Here is a 21,659-nt window from a genome sequence, read left to right as displayed (position 1 = left end):
CAACATGATGTCATTGAGATCAGCTGTTAAAGGCATAAAGGGAATCATCCACTGAGAAGAATATCTAGTTAGAACAGTCAAACTGCAAACAAGGATCCAAATGTTCCTGCTTCAGGACATGAGCCAATCTCCAACTGCAGGTGCAAAGAAGACACTTCCCAGGGAAAGGCAGGCCGGGGAGCAGGCCAAAGAAAGGGGATTGGTGTCTGGCAGGAAATTGCAAGATTTTGAAACATGGTTTAATCCCAAATGGGGACAAAGTCAAAATCTCAGAATTTTTGGCAGACCCTCCCCCCCCCAAAAAGTTTTATTTCTAGAAACAAACAGTTCTGTAATTTCTCACTAAAACTGATCAACATGTTTCATGGCAATAGATTTGAATCAGTGTTTTCTGAAGGAAAAACGATTCCTGGAGAAATGTTTCTGCCAACTAGAGGGACAGGGACATGTTCCAGGGGGCTCTGCTGCTGGGTGAGAGCGGATCTCCCTCACCCCCTCTGGGGCACCCCCCCCCACCCCAAATGCAACGCACCAGCCTCATAAAAAGTTATAAATCATTCCTTTCTTTATTAAACATAGCTTGCAAGTGATAAATATTACAAAGTTTTTTTTAATCCTTTCTCCAAAAATTAGCTTATTTTTAACCAGTCACTGCATAATCGCTTGGCAGTATTTAAACAGCTTTTTTTTTTTTTAAACCAGATTTCAAAACACAATGCAAAAAAAAAAAAAAACAACTTAAAATTGTGCAAAAGGCCTGGTTTCCCCCCCCCTCGGTTAGCTAGGCTGCAGGTGTGAGGCTGGGACCCCTTCGCTTTGCCATGCTGTACCCCTTGCTATCCACCCAGACGTCTCTCTCCCCTCCGAGCTCAGAGGACATCACTCAGGGAGGATGTGCAGTCAGGACCAGGGCAGAGCACGGCACCAGTGCCTTTGCACCAACTGTTTGGGGGAAGTAGACCTCTGCTGAGAAGTTCGATCCAGCAGCACCTGTCCAGGGACGTCGGGCATTCAAGGCGGTGACTCCAGGCCCTGAGCAGCTAGACTGGAAGCAGCTACGGAACGAAGTTTGCGGAAGTGGGTAGCGATTTTGCGTGCCCAGTTGGAGATGCCTTAAAGGGGTCTAGGCTTTCAGGAAGGGCTGCCGGAAAAGCCAGGCCCCTTTGAAAGGCTCCAGTTGGGCCTCTAAAATCACCTGTGAAGGTTTGGGCTACACTTGAGGTGGCGGGAAGGGACATGACACCACCTGGGCCAACCCTGGGAAGTTCTGTTGAGAGGCGCGGCGGTTTCTGCTCTGAAGTGCTATGCTAACGGGAAGCCTCTCGCTCCCGCTTTACCGCCTTTCCCTTGGTTTGCTCTGTCAGAGCTAGCCACAGCCTGGCTGGAGAACTCAACCTCCTGCTCGGTTTCAGCCCTGCAAACTGGGTGCAGACACAGCGAGAACACGCTGGAGGAGAAGGGCGACGACCCGGCTCCCAGCTCCCGAACGAGTTTAGCAAGAGTCGTTGATCTGGAGTCTTTCCAGAGCAGAGCTGCACGTGCTGGTGACAGAGTGCAAACAGAAGTCTGCAAAATGCACTGGAATTGCCCCTGTCCTCTCTAAAGCACCCTGGTGTAGCCCTATGCCCAGACCGTCCCTACCACAGCACCCCGAGGGAACGGGGTCTGCCTGGAGCTGCTTAGCCCGTTTCTGAGCCAGCCAGTCACCTCCGTCAGTGCAACCTCTTGGCCACACGGACAGCTGGAGGGGCTGAGGGTGTTCGTGGGAGGGAAAGCACGTAAGTGAGACACTAACACACCCTTCTCCACCCCCAGAAAAGAGAAGGGGCTGTAGCTTCCCACCCCACCCAGTCCAGCGCATTTCAGTCCCCTCCCGTCATGCACAAACGGCTGGGGCAGCCTTCGCTGCTGGTACCAGGAGCCCACCCTGGAAGGGGATCAGTCCCTGGGTGTTCTGGTGCCGTTGATCCCTGGGCCCTCTGCTCCAGCTGCCAACAGCGGGATGCTCGCGGGGAAGCAGGTGGGTGCATGTGCTGATGTGGAAGGCTTCAGAGGAGCCAGGAACTGGCAGGCAGGGGTGAGGGGGACTGGAGAGAACAAGCCATTACCCAGCCCTGGGGAGCAGAGACCCCACACAATGGGCTGCCTGTGGGCCACGCTAGGGCAGCCCTAGCACGATGCTGCTCACCCCGTGGGGTTTGATGGTTTTTCCAGCAGGGCAATGGGTGGGCGAGCAGATTCTGAGCCAGGACCCGCCAGGCTGCGGCAAGAGAAATGCACCCAACTGGGGTGAACGGGAGTCGTCAGGCAGGGTCAGTTGCAGGGAGTGTAGGTGTTGGCTGGCTTAGACTCGGGTGCCACGGGGGGGAAGGTGACGAGAAGCCGGGGCTCCAAAGGGCTCCGGATCTTACAGATGCCATTTGCTCTGGCAGATGCACCCAGGGAGAGTGTGGTCAGGCATTGGTAAGACACTCGGAACCCGGGGAAGGGTTAAACCAGCACCCAGTGCCAGCACCTTTATGTCGGACCAACAACTGCTGACGCTGCCCCTCCACGGGAGGGGCTAACGACCACAGGAATCCTGGGGCAGCCAGTCACAGAGCACTGGAGACCACGCGTCTCGAGCTCTTTGGATTGTCATAGCTGCTGGGAAGAGATGTTCCCCCCATTCCCAGCAGCCGGTCTGAGCAGCTCTGTATCGTTTCATCCTGGGACTCTGCTCAGCATCTGCACGGGCTCTGGCTGGCAGAACATGAAGGAAGCCGCACACTGCAGGTTGTTATAGATGTATATTGTATATATGCCAATGCAATAATAAAAACAGTGCAAATACAATTACAGTTCATAATACTTGTCCCCACCCCGGTCCCACTCCCCAAGATCCGGATGCTCCCCACGGGAATGCACCACCACTGCTGGTTAGAGAGACATCACGAGCTGTAAACCTAACGCTGGGGGAAGAAACTTCCTGCCTCCACTGCACTAGGGGGTGCTGGTAACTTGTAGGGTCCTTCTTTGTGTGTGTGAAAGGCACAGATTTGGGAGGTGGCGATTGCCACCAGTGCATTTCTGCAGGCTAGCAGTTCCCGCCCGGACAAGAGCGCCAGCCTCTGGGATCTTTGCCCTCTGCAGCTGTCTGACTTCGCTTCCCTAACCCACCCGCCGGAAACCACCCCTTTTGCACGTTTCAGGTCATACACAAAAGGTCACACTACAAAAGGACGTAACAACTTTCACAATATCCATGGCGAGGCTGTTTTTTTTTGTTTTGTTTTGTTTTCTACACAATGTACAATTGTTTTTAATGTGTCAAGAAATAGCTTATATACACGAATGAGTCCTTGTTATAACATTTCGGCAGCAATATCATAAGCTAATTAAGATCTTGTCGGGGTGGGTGAGTGGAGATGGGTGAGGGTTAGAGAAGAAAGGGGGAGGGATGGGTTATGCCTTTGGAGGAACAAAAAATAAACCCCACTAAGCGTTCACAAGCAGCTCTACATCTAGCTGTAAAAGAAAAGCTAACCAAAGCGGGGAAAAAATCCCTATTTCTGTATCTAAAAAAAGAGACGATTTTCTACCGTACATCACATCCATAAAGGGGGAGGGGCACTTTACCAGGGACTGGGGGGTGGTCGCGCGCTGTGGTCAAGACAAAAAAAATTTAAACCTGTGCAGATCACAGACAAAGCAAGCATCTTAATTCCCCTTAGACACAGAGATCAGTAGGCAGAGTGAGGTGGGAGGGATGGGGTGTCAAATACTGCAATGAACCAAACTGCTGTCTGTAGAGTCGGACACTCCATCCCCAGCGGCAGTGCAAGGGTCTAGGCACCAGAAACTCACTGGGGATTTAACAAGACACAGCCAGGGAGATTCCCCAGTGGAAGGGGTAAGGTGCCCAGGGCAGCAGGAGGAGTGAAGGATGGGCTCTGATGACTGGGGGATGGAAACAGCATTGAAACACGAAGCAGTTGCCATTTTTGGTGCTCCCAGGTGACACCTGCCGACTGCTGCTGGATTGCTGTGCATGAACCCAGCCCAGGGCCCTGAGGGAGCATTTGCTCTGTGCTTTCTAACTTGGGGTGCCCCTCTACGAAGTGTGGGAAGAACCCGCTTGTTGCAGGAAGCGTTTACAGAACCAAGGAACAAAACCAGAGATGAGGTTCAGCCCCCCCAGGCCTGCTGGAGATGAGAATTTCTGTTTCACGTGAACAGCTGGGGCTGCACGCAGGGAGAGAGCCCCTTAGCACCACAGAACCCATCGATGTGCGGACACACACTTCCAGGACGAGAGTCGGGGGAGAGGGGGGATTCATGAGTGATTTTACGATTCAGCAACCAATCGGCAGGAGTGTGGGAACACGGAGAGGGGGGAAAACAGCTGCGGGCCAAGTAATATGACTGGCTCCCGTCGCTGGCTGGGGCTTGAGAACAGCTCTCTGATGACATCAGCCAAAGGGAAGGAGCGATTCAAGGCTACAGCCAGCAACAGATGGGCCAGCAGGGTCTGAGCAGGCCTCACCTAGCCCAGTAAAGCCACTGGGCACCTCCAGCACTCGACGGACACCCGGTAGCCCACACAACACCCCTGTGAGGCAGGGAAGCACTACCTCCAATCTACAGCTGGGGAAAGAGAAAGGTGGAGTGACTTACCCAAGGCCACAGAACTGGGAGTAGAACTGGGGAGTTCCTGGCTCCCGGACCCAAGCTCGGACCATGCTGCCTGCCACAGACGCAGGTCAGCCTTCACTGCACTGGGTCAGACAGGGTGATCTGCGAGGCCCGGGCTGCAGGATGGAAATAAATCTATAAGCAAGCGACAGGGAAGTTTTCTTTCACCAACCACTGCAATAATCAACCTGGGGTGGGTGGGGGACCCTGATCCCCTTCCCAAGAAATTTCACTTAGCACCATTATTGTTAACTTGCTCTCTGACAATTAACTAGTGCACCAGGCCCCAGCCGCAGGGACTCATTAAGTATTGCACATTTTTAATTTTCGTCTCAACTAATCTGCTTGGGCCACCTCGTACCTCTCGGTAACACCCACTGGGGGAAGATGGGGGCAGGGGACAGCGGGATAAAGCCAACTCCATGTCGAGAGGGGGCACAAAGAACGGGCTGATCATTTCTCGGGTTTATCAAAGGAGAAGAAACAGTTAATCAAAGTGCTTCCCTCTAAGCACAGCAGGTTGATACAGAGAATCAACGTCCCAGTGCCGCGCCAGCTACACAACAGTGAACCACAAAACAAAAGAAAAAGAAAAAAGCCACTGCGCATTCCACTAGTTTCCAAAAATCCTTTCACCTCTGGAGGTCCCCGGCCACACATCCACGCCCCTCGGGTATTATTAAGTGCTCACTGAATCGAGGGAGTGGAGACAGGGGAAGGGCCTGTTGTACCAGCACAGCCCCCCCCCCCCCCACTTTGAGATGATGGGGTGAGGGAGAGGAGAAGTAGGGGGGGCCTAGTTCTTGCATTGATACAGACCCTCCTCTCCAAAGACAGGGGCAGGTGTGCTGTGCCTTTTTGGGAGCAATCCGGCTGGCTTTCAAAGGAAAGGCATCAGACCTGCTTCCTCAGTCACTCGGCAGCTCTCCGTGCAGACTCTGGCAGTTCAGGTACGGCAGCCACAGTTGCCAAGCAAGACGGCGGCGACGCAGCCCGGGGGCATGCTGGAAAGACGGGTGCCTCTTCCCAAACAGCAGGGACTGCCGGGCACCCCGACAATGAAATCCACGCGAGTGGCGACTTAGCACTTCATTGCACAAGTAATGTTCCATCAGGAAACGCCTTCCAAGGAGGGCAGGGTCCCCCTCAGGAGCAGCAAATCAAGCATATTCGCTTGGTTTTGTAACAGTTTGGCCAAGGAGGTTCCCCCCATTAACATAATTCAATCAACAGCAAGTGGGAAGGCTCCCCACCCGGCTCCTGCTCCCCAGACTGCAGTTCTGCTGGGCCTCTTTCCAGGGCACCGGCGAGGATGTGGCGCCCTCTGCTGCCAGGAGATGGTTCTGCTCTTTCCGGGTTCAGGTGCGGGCCCTCTCGGCGCGAGGGTAAGTGCAAATAGAGCGATCCGCGGACGACGACTCTCAGCTTGCTCTTGCTTTGGGTTTGCGAACTCAATCCAATCCAAGCTCCCACCACTGCGCCCTGCAATGCTTCCTGCTCGGCAGCTGGGACGCTTACAGCTTCATGGGGTCAAGGGCAGGGAGCTGCCCTTGAGAGCACAACAGCATGGGGGCGGGGGGATTAAAAAGGCATGAGGCCCCTGTGCCCTTTGGTAGTTCATCACAGTCCCTTCGAGAACTTCAACTTCTAAACAGGGAGCATCAGAATTACTGGGAGACGGAAACACACACCAGGCGGCATCCCGGGTCCTCTCCTGGGGCACACGCCCCATGCATTGCCGCTGCACTGCATTACGGGGTCTGGTAGCCCAGCCGCATCAGCACAACTGATGGGATTCCCTGGCACAACTCGTCAGCCCTGCCATCCCTTGCACTGCTCTGTCAAGCACAGAGATCTGCATCCAGCCACACGTGTTGCAAGTGGCAGGCGCACTGCACTGAAACACAGCTCCTTCACACCCTGGGCTGACTTCCCCAGGGAAAGACGACATGCCCCATTAACAGATGCATGTGGGCCAAGCTACTATGGACCAACCCCTCAGCGAGATTCAATTGGACGCATCCACAGAACCTCTGTCCCTTACCTCTTTTGGTGAGCAACTCAAAGAACGCAAGTCCTAATTCGCCCTACTAAGTGCATAGAACAGCTGTCCAAACGCCAGCACACTGCCACCTCTCCCCCCTCCTTCCCTCGAGTCAGCACTGACCACCCTTTACAAATGGTCACTTGGAGTAGAGTGGATGCTCTTAAAAAAAATCTCTGGAAAGGAAAAAAGTTTAACCATCCATTTAGCAGAGGAAAAAATAAAACACAATTAAAAATTCTATGCTTTGTCATTACAAAAAAAATAGCATAAAACGAGCATTAACACATGTATAGTGCTGATTTCAAGCAGACAATTGTCCTGACCTCGGGCAAGGGGAATGACCTCACTGCTATAGAAAACCAAAGAGAAGAGTTAAGGTTTGGGAAAGGACAGGTCGCTGAAGTTTTGAAATGTTTTTTTGTCTTTTTCCCGTGGATGGTAGGCACCAGTACAGGCACTGCATGCGACGGAAGTGGGGAGGGAGGGGAAGGGTCAATAGGCGTTATTTCTGTCCACTGATGGACTGCGATATAGACCGGGGTGGGATCATATCTAAAAGGTATTCCCGCTGCCGGTCTGCCAAGCTCGATGCTTTGTGGCCTCCGATCCCAGCATTCAGGTATGCAATGTTAACACCTAGAGGGGAGAGAAAAGCAAGTGGGGACAATTACTCCTGTAACCAACGTGACGCACCCAAACCCACCCCATCCCACAGAGCGCAGAGGGGGCGAGCTCAACAGAACTCACGTCATCGGATCTTACCGCCACTCCCTGTAAGAGAAGACTCCACCCCACATCCCCGGTCTGTCCCCTACACGAGCCAGCATCCTGCCAAGCCACGAGGCTTCCATGCCTTCCTTTGGGAGCATGCGCCAAGTCAGGAGCAAATGTGTGCCAGGAATAAATGAAGGTTCTACAAGGTCTCTATTGTCCTTGACTGATAATCATTACGCTCAACAGTAATTAGTACAACTGACCCCTATTTGTTTGAAAGGCCATTTGGTTACAGAACCAATGAAAACACAGGCCTAGCCTTATAATACAAAGCCACTGTCCCAGAAGGACACACGAGCCGTGATCAGCTCTCTCGTGTGTGTCAGAGCACTGAGCAGCCAGCCAGGCAATATTAGCACTTGTGCAGGGTCTCCAACTTCCATGCACTTGACAGACATTAACCTGTCCTCCCAACGACCCTCAGGTCAGTGGGAGTATCTGTTTTAGAGATGGAGGAACTGAGAAGTGCAAGCCCAAGGCCCCGGAGCAGGTCCCCGTCAGCACAGCGAGTTCCTGCGCTCAGGCCACGCTCTGGGGAGCGGACTTCCAGCCAGCGACAATGTGGTTAAGGTTCTTAGTCTAGTCTGCAGCCCGGCCTCCCCTTCCCATTCCGCAGGCCAACGTTTGACATTACCTGGCATACCAAGGAGACCACCCGCAACAGACAGCTGGGGCGCCTGGGCGAAGTTGGACAGCATCGAGCGGGCAGAGGTGGGGATGCCACGCTGCAGAGTGCTCTGGGGCTGTGGAGCCTGTGGGCCGAGAGAGCAAACAAGTGGAAAGTGAGCAGTACACAAGCACCCCAACTTTTCCAGGAGCAGTACCAGTGAAAGAGCAAGGGCCATGAAGGGCTCTGGCCATAATCCACACCCACTAACACAGAGATCCTGACCCAAAGCCCAGCTCCGGCACGGGGAAGTCCGGCAGCTTTGGTTTCACTAGGCAGGGACAGGGGACGTATTCAGAGCTCCCATCTCTGTGGGAACAAGAGGCAGGAAGGTCCCAGAGCAGTGTCAGAGCAAAACGGTGACCAACCTTGACAGGTCATTGACCGTCTGGCAGCAGGTGCAAGTGGAAGTAGCAAGTGAGCAGCAGCCAGAGCCAGACTGCTCTCTGCCTTTGGCCACGTCTTGAAAACCCAACGTTTGCCAAGGATTGATTCCAGGCCTTAGGCAGCCTTACCGGGCTGGGCGCTCACTCCGCTGCCTGCTCCCCCTGCTGGCTGATCTGGGACTGACCAGGCAGTCGACAGAAAGGGGGTCACACGCCTTCCTGGCACTTGGCATGAGGTGCCAGGGGAGCGCCGCAGGGCAGGCAGCAGAGGGAGACCAAGCAGCTCAGAAAGCTGCCCCCATCACCTCTGCTTGTAGACCAGGTGCCACCCAGACTCAGGATCACTGCAGTGCCTTCGACTACTACAGCGTGTGGACGGGGGGAAGAATGACAAAGGGATGGGAATATTGAGAGGGAAAGGGCCCACAAAGTACAGGGGATGGATGAGAAATGGCCCCCCAGTGTTATGAAGAGCTGCTTGGAGGCGACAGGATAAGTCTCTCGAGGTAGGCTGGCTGCTACCTCTGGTCTCACACAGCACTGCAGACTCAGCGCCCCAGCTGCATGGGCGCTGGCTCTGGCCATCAGGGCGATGCATTCCACTGACGGAAAGGGCCTGGCCACCGAGAGGCTGGCTGGTCTCACACAGCACTGCAGACTCAGCGCCCCAGCTGCATGGGCGCTGGCTCTGGCCATCAGGGCGATGCATTCCACCGACGGAAAGGGCCTGGCCACCGAGAGGCTGGCTGGCTGCTGTCTCACCTGTCGGAGTGTGTGGTGCCTCATGATGGTCTCCTGTTTGCTGACACTGGACACGGCAGGAGCTGCAGTGGGAGACAAGGCTGCCTGCTGCTGTAGCCTCTGCTCAATTTCCTGCAGGAAGCAGAGGCATTTTAGAGCAACACACAAGGGGCCAATTTAGGAGCATTTACCCCACTGGCTATTTTCAGTGATACGCAGGAACAATCCCTTCTCTGGGGCCTTTATGGGCAGCAAGGTCAGTGTATAGCAGAGAGAGTCCCAATTAAATCTGCTGCCTAGGCCGGGGGGCCGGGGAGGCGGGGGTAGAAAAAATGCCAGGGAAAGCCAGCCTTGGGGTCCTTCTGCCCTCAAAGCAAGAGGAGCACAAGCGGCAGTGATGTGGTTACTGAGCAGCCCTCACTGACGCTCCCCTTCCTCCCAACACCCCTCTGCCTGAACTGCTGCCCAGGGTCGGATGTTTGCTGGAGATGGTAAACTCGGTCCGGCTAGGTCTGGAAAACGCCTTGTGCACCAACAGCGATACACAAAGACATCTAATCAGCCCTACCCAGAGCAAAGGGCGTCCCAGTTTAGTCTGAAGTGTGAATTGCCAGACGGGTGAGAGCTGACCAGACTGGCACTAGAGGGGGGATCTTAACCTACACCCCCCAAGCCTGGACCAGGACAAACGGGCTAGTTGGAGTCCTTGCAAAGGAGGTGGCTTGCAATGGCCAGGCGGGGAGAGCAGCAGCGTCAGGGGATGTTCCCAGTATTCCCACCCCACACAGGCTGAGTCATAGAGAAGCCATCCCAGTGGATCTCGGCAGCCCTGAGGATGTGGGGGTCAGTGCTCCCCACTGGACTTTAGGGGAGCTTTTCAAAGACTGCCCAATTCCCACTGGCCTCCACAGGGGGCTGGGCAGCTCCGCCCTCAGGGGGAGCTTTCCGAAGGCACAGAGCGACTGAATACTGCAGCTCCGGAGTAGCTGGCCGTTTGTCCGTCCTGAATTACACATTCCCCAGCCCGCTTCCCGCATGGACCTCAGTTGGCTGAAGTCTGTTCACCTGACCCAAGTGATAAGGAGGGGAGGAGAACCTGCTCAGGGTCCCTCCCCCTGCCCCTAAGCTCTAACCCCCACACTACGGTCACCATCCATCTAAAAAGGGAGTCGGCAGGACTTTGTTCAGAGCCGCCCAGCACTGCTCCCCACTTAGCTGCTCTGGGGGGAGCAGAGCTTCCCAGCAACGATGGCAGCAGCTAAGTACACGGCATCTAGAACGCTCCCAGCCACAAGCAGAGGGACGAGTCCTACTCCAGGCCCCCACGATGTTCATTCAGAATCACTCCTGTGGCCCGGCAGGGGCTCAAAGCACTGCAAACACCAAGTGTGGAGGTAGGCAAATGTCCCCATGTGACAGCGAAGCAAACAGGCACTGAGAGGTTCAGTGACTTCTCCAGTATTACAGGAAGGCAGTGGCAGAACTGGGAACAGAAGCCAGTAGCCCTGACTCCCAGTTCCCAGGCCACTCTGCCTCCCACGGCTAGTGTGGCAAATGAGTTATCAAGCCATTGGGAGACCGTACAGAAAGGGAAAGGAGTAACGGACCTCAGGAAATACTCCATTCACTGCAGGAGAGGGTATTTTTAGATACCTAGCATTGAAACAGGGCCCCCCTCAAGGAACTGAAACATCGCAAGGCTGCGCGGAGGAAAGGGAACAGATTGCCTCTGCACGCACTGCCGGGGAAGGGAGGAGCAGAGACTGGAGCTGGAGAATGCCTGGCTCTCCAGCAGGTTGGGGTAGAACTTGCCTGCTCCTGCTGCAGTGCTTTCACGAAGGCATTCTTCAGCCGGTTGGTGTGCTCGGCTTTCAGCGCCTTCTTCTGATTGGAGGTCATGCACTGCTCACACAGGATCTTCCCGTTCTTCTCCTGCTTCCAGTGCGGGGTGAAGTCAGTGCGGCACTGAGCACAGACAAAGGGCTCCATGCGCAGGAGGGAAGCGCAGCCTTTGCCTAGACACCACCAAGAACAGGGGTTATTGGGGTGGCACGGACTCCCCCAACCTCCCCCACAATCATGGGGACAGAACCAACCTGCCCCCTTGGCTGTGTTAGGAGAACCTGGGTCAATCTGCATGCTAACTCAGCACTCAAAGCATGTGTCAGCATTCCCAAAGAGTAACTTTGGATGGGAGAGACTAGGCTTTGCCATAAGATATGCTCAGGGCGAACGCGAGCATGGGTCCTCCCTGTGCAGCCATGGATGAGATTCCAGTCTTCTCTCATTGCCAGGCTCTAGGGAACTGCAACATCAGGAGGCTCTCAGGTAGGGGGCTGCCCAGTTACTGCCCACAAGGATGGAAGTTGCCAGTGGCCAGCTTTAAAACCAAGAGTTAAACTGTCAGGTTCCAAACAGGGCAGACACTGACATCTGCTGAGTTCCACTGGCATTCAGCAGGACAAAGCCAGCAAATGATGGATGACTTTAAAGAGACCTCATCTAGAACCTGAAATTCCCTCATGCAAACAACTCCACTCTGCAGAGTAACCGCTGTGACAGTGCATCCCTGTTCCAGGGCAGTTACCCTACAGACAGTATTTGCTCCCCCTTCCCAGATACAGATTGTATCTTGCCTAAGAACACTGCAGAGGGATTTACATAACAGAGTTCTTACAACTCTGCTCCTGGCTACTCTTCCTGTTCCCATGGTAACAGACATTAGAGCACTGAAATCAGGGTGAGGTGCTTTTAAAACAATTATTTCAAAAGAAGGTGCTTTAAAAGACAGGCTGTCGGTGGAGATTCAAAGTCCATTTCCATGGGAATGGGAACAGCGGGCCAGACAAAGGAGCCCTGGGCAATTTCAGTGCCAGAGAAGAGGGACTTGTGCCATTCTGCATCTGAACTCCAGAGGTTTGTTTTGTGGGTTTTCCCAGGTAAAGGGGTGGGGGGGGGGGTTCTTTAAGAAGTCTCCCCTTTACCCCCTCACTCAAGGATAGCGTGAAGGGGGCTAAGCTGACCAGGGACCCGTTCAATGCTTGCTAGCCAATCAGCAGTCTGCTCTCTCAAGGACCACACCTTACGTGTGTACACACGCAGGCAGTTCTCCAGCCTGCTCGCTGCCATTAGCACAGCACTAGGATTCCACTGCCCTGGGCACTGCAATGCTAGACTACTACTTAGCGCTGACCTTCGAAGCACTTTACAGCCATTAATCCTCCCAACACCCCTGTGAGACCGGCAGCCACGCACGGCCTGTTTTTCAGATGGAAAGCTGGAGGTGGAGAGGTGAAGTGACAGAGCCAGACTCCCATTCTTTAAGCCAAGGATCTCAGCACTATGCAAAGGAAAGTATGGCCCCATTTTACAGAAGGGGAAAACAGAGGGAAAGTGACTAGGCCAAAGCTACCAATCTAGGAATAGAACCCAGGCATCCTGACCTCAGGTCTAGCCACTGTTGTCTTTGTAGTAGTCATGCTGCTCACCCAGCTTGTGCTGCCTTGTAACTCACCTTGACTGTCAATAACACTCTGTACCACCTCCTCCAGCCCCACCATGTAGATGAACTCGCTGTTGGCTGCGCTGGGCAGGAAGTGAAGCAAGGGTGCCGGCGGTTTCGGGGGTGGAATCTCCAGCAGCGTTTTTTCCAGTTGCTTGCGCAGGGCAAGCTTGGCGGCTGCCTGGGAATTGGCGGCATCATTCAGAGCACTGGGGCTGGGGAGTGGGGACGACACCCTGTTCACAGGCCCGGGCTGGATGTGAGAGGCAAGGTTCATGTAGATGGCTGAAGAGGTCGTACGCTGGCAAGGAACAGAAGAACTTGACTGCTGGAGAGGGAAAAGAGAGGTTAGGGCGGGCGCCTGATGGCCATGCAAAGAAAGGACAGTGCAATCTGACTGATGGGACTTGCGAGCACACTGTACTATGGCTCTGGGTAGCCTGCTGAAGCCAGGTACGGCTCAGTGTTAGAGACGGAAGTCACTACAACAGAAAGCCAAGGGCCAGGAGTGACCTGGGTCCCAACTACAGGGTATGTCTTAGCCTCTGCCATTAACTCATCAGCAACATCACAAATGCCCCAAGAGACATCTCTGGAGGAATTAAATCTGCATCAAAATACTCTTCTGCAACATCCAATGGTCTAATGAACCCTACAGCCAGCTTAAGGAGACCCTGGCTACAGGAACACAAACTCAAGCCCTGCATTTGGGCGCCTGCACCACCCTCGGCTGGAGTGTAGGCAGCACTATGTGCTGTGACTCACTAGCTGGCACCATTGCGCTCCTCCACCTTTTGCCTCACTCATCTGGCATGTGCCCAAGCACCACCACCACTGCCAGATGGTGTCCCTCTCCTCCCACACAGGTGTGCAGAATACACCAGCTACCTCCTCTTCCATCCCCAGCAGCTGTCTTCTGTATCCTCCATTTGCTTGGGTTCTCAGCCCTCGATTCCTTTGGCACATGATAGGAACAAAGCACCTCACACAATCCTCTGCTGACTGCAGATACAGTATTCAGAACCACTTCCTGCAAGGAACCAGATCCACATGTGCAACCAAAGTGCGCTTAGAGGCCTTGGCTGCCAGTCCTCCCCGTTCCAAGTGGCTTTCCCATTTCATATGGCTGAACATTGCAATATGGGCAAACAGAAGACTGTCCCAACCAGTAAGAATATATATATTTGGTTCTTCAAGAGTTAATTTCCCAAAGCTGCAGAAAATTATGAATTAAACTGATTGGAGGAAAAATTTAGACATCCAGTTCTGCTATCCAATTTTCAAAAGAATGTTGAAGATTGAAGAGGGTGCAGAAAAGGACACAAAAATTATTCAAGAACTAGAGAAAGTGCCTGAGTGAGAAACTTAAAGAGCTCAAATTGTTAGACTTATCAAATGATTGAGAGGTGACTTGATAACAGTGTCTAGAGACCTTCCTGGGGAGAAAACACTGGGTAATAAAGCGCTCTTTAATTTAGCGGAGAAAGGCAGAACAAGAACCAGACTGGAAGCTGAAACTAGACAATTAGAAATTAGGCACAAGTTTTTAACAGGGTGATTAATCACTGGAACCAACCATTAAGGGAAGCAGTGTATTCTCCACTGCTTGGAGTTTTCAAAATCGAGACTGGACGCCTTTCTAAAAGCCAGGCTTTAGCCAAACCATTGCACTCAATACAGGGGTAACGGGATGAAATTTAATAGCCTGTGATATGCAGGTGGTCAGACCAGATGATCTAGTGGTGTGTTTCGGCCTTGAACATGCCCAGCTCCACTCCATGTCATGAGGCATTCGCCATCCTATCAAGGGCAGCAGCTGACTTAATGCCTTCACTTTTCAGCAGTTCACAGCGTTGTGCTCGCAAAGCATCACCGTCTTGGCCCTTTCACACTCATTAGTTTCAGCCAAATCATTCACAGGTCCAGAAGACCTTGCCTGTGACTTGGAATGTACACGTCAGGACAGCATCTGAGTCACAAGAAGCAAGGCCATTGTGCTGCAGTGACTACCACGCCCAACAAGCAATGTGAGCATCTGGTTTCTCCAACTGCTGTGATGGAGTTGGCACCAGCAGCCCTTTTTCTAAATCTTTAGAGGACATTAAAGCCTTGATTCTAGTCAGGCTTTTGACACAGTCCCACATGACATTCTCATAAGCAAACTAGCAAAGCGGGGTCTAGATGAAATGACCAGAAGGTGGGTCCACTACTGGCTGAACTTGAAACCGGTACTTATAGTGACCAATGGTTCACTGTCAAACTGCAAGGGCGTATCTAGTGGGGTCTTGAGGTGGTCCACTCCAGCCCTATAGGTCTATGAAAGTACCATGCTGTACCCTCTTTATCCACTCTCAGCCCTAGTGGTCTGATTTCCAGATGCAGCCCCTGTGTATCCTGATCTAGGACAAATGATGGCTGTAAATTTCTTGCCTTCAAACTGCAAGGAATATTCTGTGATCTTCAGGCTCTTCCTTTCTCTTTGAAAGGAAGGGTAGATGCCTAGACTGCCCTATATCAGTCCTCTGATCATTTGATTTATTACGTTCTTTAAATCTTGGGCGGGTGATGGTTCTTGCTCCTGCCAGCAGCTAGAACTTATTCACAAGAGACAAAGTTGCCCCAGCTGACTGAGATCCACAACATCCTCCTTCCAGGTGTATCACAATTAGACTTGCTCTGCAGTGGACCCCCACCTGTAGGATCAAAGCCTTCTGTAGCCAGCAGTCCCATTACAGAAAGTTTCCCAGTTGAGGATGTGGGGGAGAACCCCACCCCCAAGCCATACTTTTTAGGTAACAAATCTGAGGAACTGTCCCAGAGCGAGGTGTCAGTACAGAAAGACTTGGAACAAACTGATCAGTTAAACAGCGGTAAGTCACCAGGACCAGATGGTATCCCCCAGGAGCTCTGAAGGAACTCAAACATAAAATTGCAAAACTACTAACAGTGGTATGTAACCTATCGCTTAAATCAACCTCGGTACCAGATGACTGGAGGACAGCCAACGTAACAACTTTTAAAAACAGTTCCAGAGGTGATCCTGGCAATTACATGCTGAGGAACCAAACTTCAATACCAGGCAATTAGGTTGAAACTATAGTAAAAAAACAGAATCAGACACACAGATGAACACAATTTGTTGGGGAAGAGTCAACACAGGTTTTGTAAAGGGAAATCACGCCTCACCAATCTATTAGAATTCTTTGAGGGCATCAAACATGTGGACAAGGGGGGATCCAGTGGTTATAGTGTACTTGGACTTTCAGAAAGCCTTTGACAAGGTTTCTCACCAAAGGCTCTTAAGCAAAGTAAGCAATCATGAGATATGAGGGAAGGTCCTCTCCTGGATCAGTAACTGGTTAAAAGATAGGAAACAACAGGAATAAGTGGTCAGTTTTCACAATGGAGAGAGGAAAATAGTAGTGTTCCCCAAGGGTCTGTACTGGGACCAGTGCTCTTCATAAATGATCTGGAAAAAGGGGTGAACAGTGAAGTGGCAAAGTTTTCAGACAATACAGAACAACGTAGTTAATTCCAAAGCTGACTGGAAAGAGTTAAAACTGGGTGACTGGGCAACAAAAAGCAGATGAAATTCCATGTTGATAAATGCAAAGTAATGCATGCTGGAAAACAAACCTAACTATACATACACAATGATGGGGTCTACATTAGCTGTTACCACTCAAAAAAGATCTTGTAATTATTGTGGATAGTTCTCTGAAAACATCCGCTAAATGTGCAGCGACAGTCAAAGTTAAATGTTATGTTAGGAACCATTGGGAAAGGGATAGATAGATAGTAAGTCAGAAAATATCAATGCCACTATATAAACCTATGGCACACCCACACCTTGAATACTGCCTGCAGTTCTGGTTGCCCCATCTCAAAAAAGATATATTAGAATTGGAAAAGGTGCCAAGAAAGCCAACAAAAATGCTTAGGGGTATGGAATAGCTTCCATATGAGCAGAGATTAAGAAGATTGGGACTGTTCATCTAGAAAGAGATAATACTAAGGGGGGATATGACAGAGGTCTATAAAATCATGACTGGTGTGGAGAAAGTGACTAGGGAAGTGTTATTTATCCCTTCACATAACACAAGAACCAGGCGTCACCCAAAGAAATTAATAGGCAGCATGTTTAAATTCAACAAAAAGTATTTCTTCACACAACGCACAATCAACCTGTGGAACTCATTGCCAGGGGATGTTGTGAAGGCCAAAAGTATAACTGGGTTCAAAAAAGAATTAGACGAATTCATGGAGGATACGTCCACCAATGGCTATTAGCAAAGACAGTCAGGGAAGCAATACCCAGGCGTCCTGCAACCCCTGTCTGGCAGAAGCTGGGACTGGACAACAGGGGATGGATCACTCGATAATTACCCTATTCTGTTCTCTCCCTCTGAAGCATCTAGCCTGATGGACCATTGGTCTGAACCAAGTATGGTTGTTCTTTTATTTACCCTTCCACTTCTTCGTGCTTTAGATGTATTTCCATCTAGTGGCTTCATTTGGTGTCTTCACCCTGAGCTCTGCTCTCCTACAAGTGTTTTGAGTCATTCAAGTGCATAAAAAAACCTAGCTGGCATTTCCCTTCTTATCTCCACCATACTGAATCCAATTTTAAGCAGAAGTAAGAGGTAACTTACCGGCTGGTAGTTGATGGCTGGATTCATGCTTGGAGTTGTAGTGCGGATGAGGCCAGGTTTAGGAGGAACGCGCTGCCCTTGTAACTGGGCGGGATTCGGAGCAATCACACGCTGTGACATAAGCATATGGGGAAGGGTCGTGTTTGTGGCAGACCTAATGACACTGTGACCCTGTCCAGGGGGAAAAAAAATAATAGGGGACATCAGGCAAACTGGGATTTTTAACAGAACATGTAAAATACAAATGGGTGTAAACATGAACTCAAATTAACTTCTCTCTCAATAATCAATTAATCCGACTTTCCCTTTAATCGCTTTGTGTATTTTACATAACCTGGTTTTACTTGGACTGGAGCAAGGTCTGCTATAAAATGAAAGCACTGGCCTCTCAGGTGGAGAGACTGGGTTTTCAACTGCAACAAGAACACGAGATTAATGATCTAATCTCAGTTGCTACTTCCCCGGAATCAAGCAATGTTCTCTGGAAACTGGATCTGTATTATCTAGCTCTGGTGGACTGTCGCAGAAGTTTCACATCCCAGAAACGTAAGCTTCCTATGAAACCAAGTGTTCAGTCTGTCTTCATCTACCCGCCTCTGCTATTAATTGACTGAGCTGGTCTAATCCATGTGCAAAACTGCAAGTTGAAGAAAAAAAGTAGGTAGTTTGCCAGCTACATGGAGGCTACTATATTCAGATTTCAGAGTCAACTCCACAAGGGTTGAAACAGTGCCTGCATTTAAAATAAAACCGTTATAGCAAACAGGATTTCTCCGACTAGTGCTGAAGGATTTTTGTCTGTGACGTCATTACAATAAAATAATGTCCAATAGAATTTTTTTGGGTGGGGGGGTGGAGAAAGAGTTCAGAAAAAATATCAGTCCATCGAACCATGCTACCAAAACCACTAACCAAGTGCTTGGTATGGGTTGAACCATAGCAGAAGGTCAGCAACTAGCTTCCCAGGCGAGTTCTCTACATTTCTGGGAGCCATGGCAATGTTCAGACAGGAGGATGGATGTGTATTAAAGGGATGATTTCTCATTTAAAAAAAAAAAAAAAAAAGAGGTAGATTTAAAAATCTGAGTGCCTCATCCCTAGCAAGGCTACTGTTCCACAAGTTTCTCATTTCACAAATAAGAAAACCTCCACAAAATGTGCAAACAGTGTGCTTCCTCTTTCCTTAAAGCCCATTTCCTTTACCAGCCTGATCCTGCTGTGAAGTCACAATAGGCTTGACCCCAGAATCGTTACCATAGCAGGGAAACAAATGCCATAAACACAAGGGGATGGCTAACAGGAGGAGAAACTGATCAGTGAGATTTAGACTGAAACCTCAGCGATAGCAGGCGAGAAAGCTACAGGCAGTAAAACAGCTGAACCTCTAATCCATGCACCCCGTGACACATAACGTGGACTATCGCACCACCTCACAGCCATGATTTGATGGAGCGTTGCTGTGAGGTTGCATTCCTGAGACTTCCCTCTATACTATGGACTATATTGTAAACGCAGTTGAGTAAGTGAAAACCATGCTTGTCCAATAAATAGATGAGGCACATTGTAATGTACTAGCCTTGCTTTTCCACTGCACACAGTCACTTACTCAGTCTGAGAATCCTTTATGGGCTGTGTCAGTCAGGGCAAACTAGCAAGATTCTACTGTAGATGGATTGGACTGAGTCAACTCAACTGAATGTTGTGCAGATTCCCCCAGGGAAGGGAACAGCAGCCCACAGCAGACATGGGAGGGAGGCAAGGGGTAATTCAGGAGGCTGATCTGCAAGCGTTTTTAGATTTTATAGTTATTGTAGAACTCTGTTGGAGGCATGTTTTGTAGCAGATGCTTTGATCTGGCTACCAGGGGCCTGTCTAGATTTTTAAGCTGTGTCCATCACTACATATTGCTCTGCTTCACAAAAAAAGGAGTGGCTGTGTAATCTGTGCCGGAGAGTGCACATGGCAGCCAAAGCAGAGGAAGTTATCTGCTAGTGAAGAGAGACACATTTCTGGTGGGAGTTCTTCAAGATGGCAGGAGAGCACTGGGCCCTACAGCAGAGCCGGGTGAAATGCCAAGAAAAAAATCCATATCGCTTGTCAGTGTAAACATCCTGCTCCGCACACGCACACTCAGAGTCCTTGTTCTAGTGAGCTCATACTGTTGGCTTTTCGTTTATCTCCATAACATTAAACACTGTGTGACATCTAGGATTAGCATTTTTCCAGTAAGCATACATGAAGGTATCTTTGTTCAACAGCATCCAGCTCTGTCTATATTTACCTTCTTTGGGAAACAGCTATTCCAGCTTGACGTTTTGTTTGTGTTTTCCTTCACCCCCTTTCCCCAGGCACACTGCATTGTCTCAGGACCTAGTTCCACTGAGAGTAGCCATCCTTGCTGCTAAACACACGCTGGTGGATTTCTTTCAGTAGTCTATATGCCAGCAACCCTGCAACTCATATCTAAGACCCTTACCGCTCAGTATGTGATACCAAGTGGTGACCAAACACAGCCTACCATCATCATCATCCACACCTTGCACTGTGCTAGCCCTTTCATCCCACAGGACCCCAAAACAATGTGTGCTATTAAACCACCTACCACTTTACTGAAAAGCATCCAGCTTTGAAACGGAAGGATAACAGCCAGAATAACCCATTCGTAGCATGCACTGCAACACTAGAGAGGGGGAAATCTGCCAGGGACACAGGGTACACTAGAAATCTTAATTATGCAGAACAGAAAAATTATCTTCCAGAGCCTCTTTCAAGAACCTGTCCCCTACAGAAGGCAAGATCGACTAGATGGCAGTGTCTGTCTGGTCTGACAGTGCTCACTGCATCTGCATTTTGTGACCACACACAAAGAACAAAGACAGTTCTAGTCACGGGGCTCAGAAGTGCCAACAGGTATTTATTGGAAAAGCCATCTCATCTGCAATACGGTTAGAAATTATTGGCAAAGAAGAAGGTTTTGGCTTTTTGAGGAAGCATTGTGGTGAACCCGATTTTAATACGGCACAGAGAAAGTCTCGGATGTCACTGACAGCAGAGTGTTGTCTCCATGATGCTTACCTGTAATGTTCTTAAATTCTGAGGCTCAACCCCCTGGGCTCCAGGCCTGGAGGGAAGCTTGGACAGTCCCTGCTGTCCCACATGGGCAGGAGATGGCTGAACAATCGATGCAGCATTCTGCACAACTGGAGTCTAGATTGAGAGAGGAAACATTGGCATCACAGTGGAGCACTTATGAGAGGAAATGCACAAATGGACTGATCCTGGACCAAGCCGGAGTATGATCAATCAGATGCTAACACTTAAGCGCTACCTAGATTTATCTTTTGCTGGTCTCAAGGACAATGAGCTGGTTTCGTCACAAGAAACAGATATTGCCCAGGCTCTGGAACAGGCACCTACAGGGAAGCCAGTGTGAAATAAGGGGCTAATTCTAACGCGAGTATCGTCCCAAGAGACCTATTTGGCCTTAAGATGTACCACCGAATGGGCTCCCACAAGCCTGACTGAACACACAATTCCATGCACCCACCCATCTCCCAGAACTTCACCTTCTGTACAACATTCTCCTTTTGCAGTTGACTTTGCCTCAGCTTCTTCAGCAACACCAGCCTGGCCTCTTCCAGTCGCAGCTCATCCCGGAGTTGTTTGATAAGCTGCTGTCGCTCCTCTATGCCTTTACCCTGCACAGACAGAGAATCACTCAGGACTTACATGGTTACTCTTTGGTAGCAAGAGATCGTTAGCGAGAGTTAACCAACCTGGCCCTCAAACAGTCTTTTTGTGCTGTACTAAATCTGAACTAAGGAGGATTCTTGGGGTGAGCTGGAGCATTATCAACAATGTCATTGTACTGCCCACTATTCCCCTGCAGCTCCCAACTCTCCAAGAGCTTGTGCCCCCTTTCCCAGGGGTAGGGCTCTTTACTGCACCAGACTCCAGTTTCTCAGGGAGCAGACTGGATACACCTTACCTTAAACATTTCAAGATTGGCTGCTTTAAGTCTTTCTTCCATGCGAGAGCTGGAACGTGGACTTGATGCCTCATTATCGGAAAGGACAATTATATCTGGTGAGGGGGTCAATCGACCCCTGTCCTGGTCACTGCACAGAGGGAAATGAGACAGTTGAACTGCAATGCTGTTCCAAACATAGAGACATTTAGAAATCCGTGACCAGTATAACCCCCGCACGCCAGACAG

At 50.7% G+C, this 21,659-nt stretch overlaps 1 protein-coding gene across 1 annotated transcript in view; it reads right to left on the bottom strand.

Moving 5' to 3' along the window:
- Positions 1 to 544: 544 nt before the first annotated feature.
- Positions 545 to 21,659, bottom strand: part of GATAD2B (GATA zinc finger domain containing 2B) — a 29,571-nt gene continuing 8,456 nt past the window's right edge. The window contains exons 2-10 of the mRNA XM_065420491.1: positions 21,432 to 21,561; positions 21,010 to 21,141; positions 20,519 to 20,650; positions 17,444 to 17,614; positions 12,804 to 13,119; positions 11,102 to 11,304; positions 9,311 to 9,421; positions 8,130 to 8,247; positions 545 to 7,357 (exon numbers count right to left, since the gene is read on the bottom strand). Coding sequence (XP_065276563.1) covers positions 7,224 to 7,357; positions 8,130 to 8,247; positions 9,311 to 9,421; positions 11,102 to 11,304; positions 12,804 to 13,119; positions 17,444 to 17,614; positions 20,519 to 20,650; positions 21,010 to 21,141; positions 21,432 to 21,561 — 1,447 coding nt within the window. The 3' untranslated portion in view covers positions 545 to 7,223. The remainder of the gene's footprint in view (positions 7,358 to 8,129; positions 8,248 to 9,310; positions 9,422 to 11,101; positions 11,305 to 12,803; positions 13,120 to 17,443; positions 17,615 to 20,518; positions 20,651 to 21,009; positions 21,142 to 21,431; positions 21,562 to 21,659) is intronic.

This window comes from Emys orbicularis, chromosome 20 (genome assembly GCF_028017835.1).
Source record: "Emys orbicularis isolate rEmyOrb1 chromosome 20, rEmyOrb1.hap1, whole genome shotgun sequence".
Taxonomy (NCBI): domain Eukaryota; kingdom Metazoa; phylum Chordata; order Testudines; family Emydidae; genus Emys; species Emys orbicularis.
This window is presented reverse-complemented; position numbering and strand designations above follow the sequence as displayed.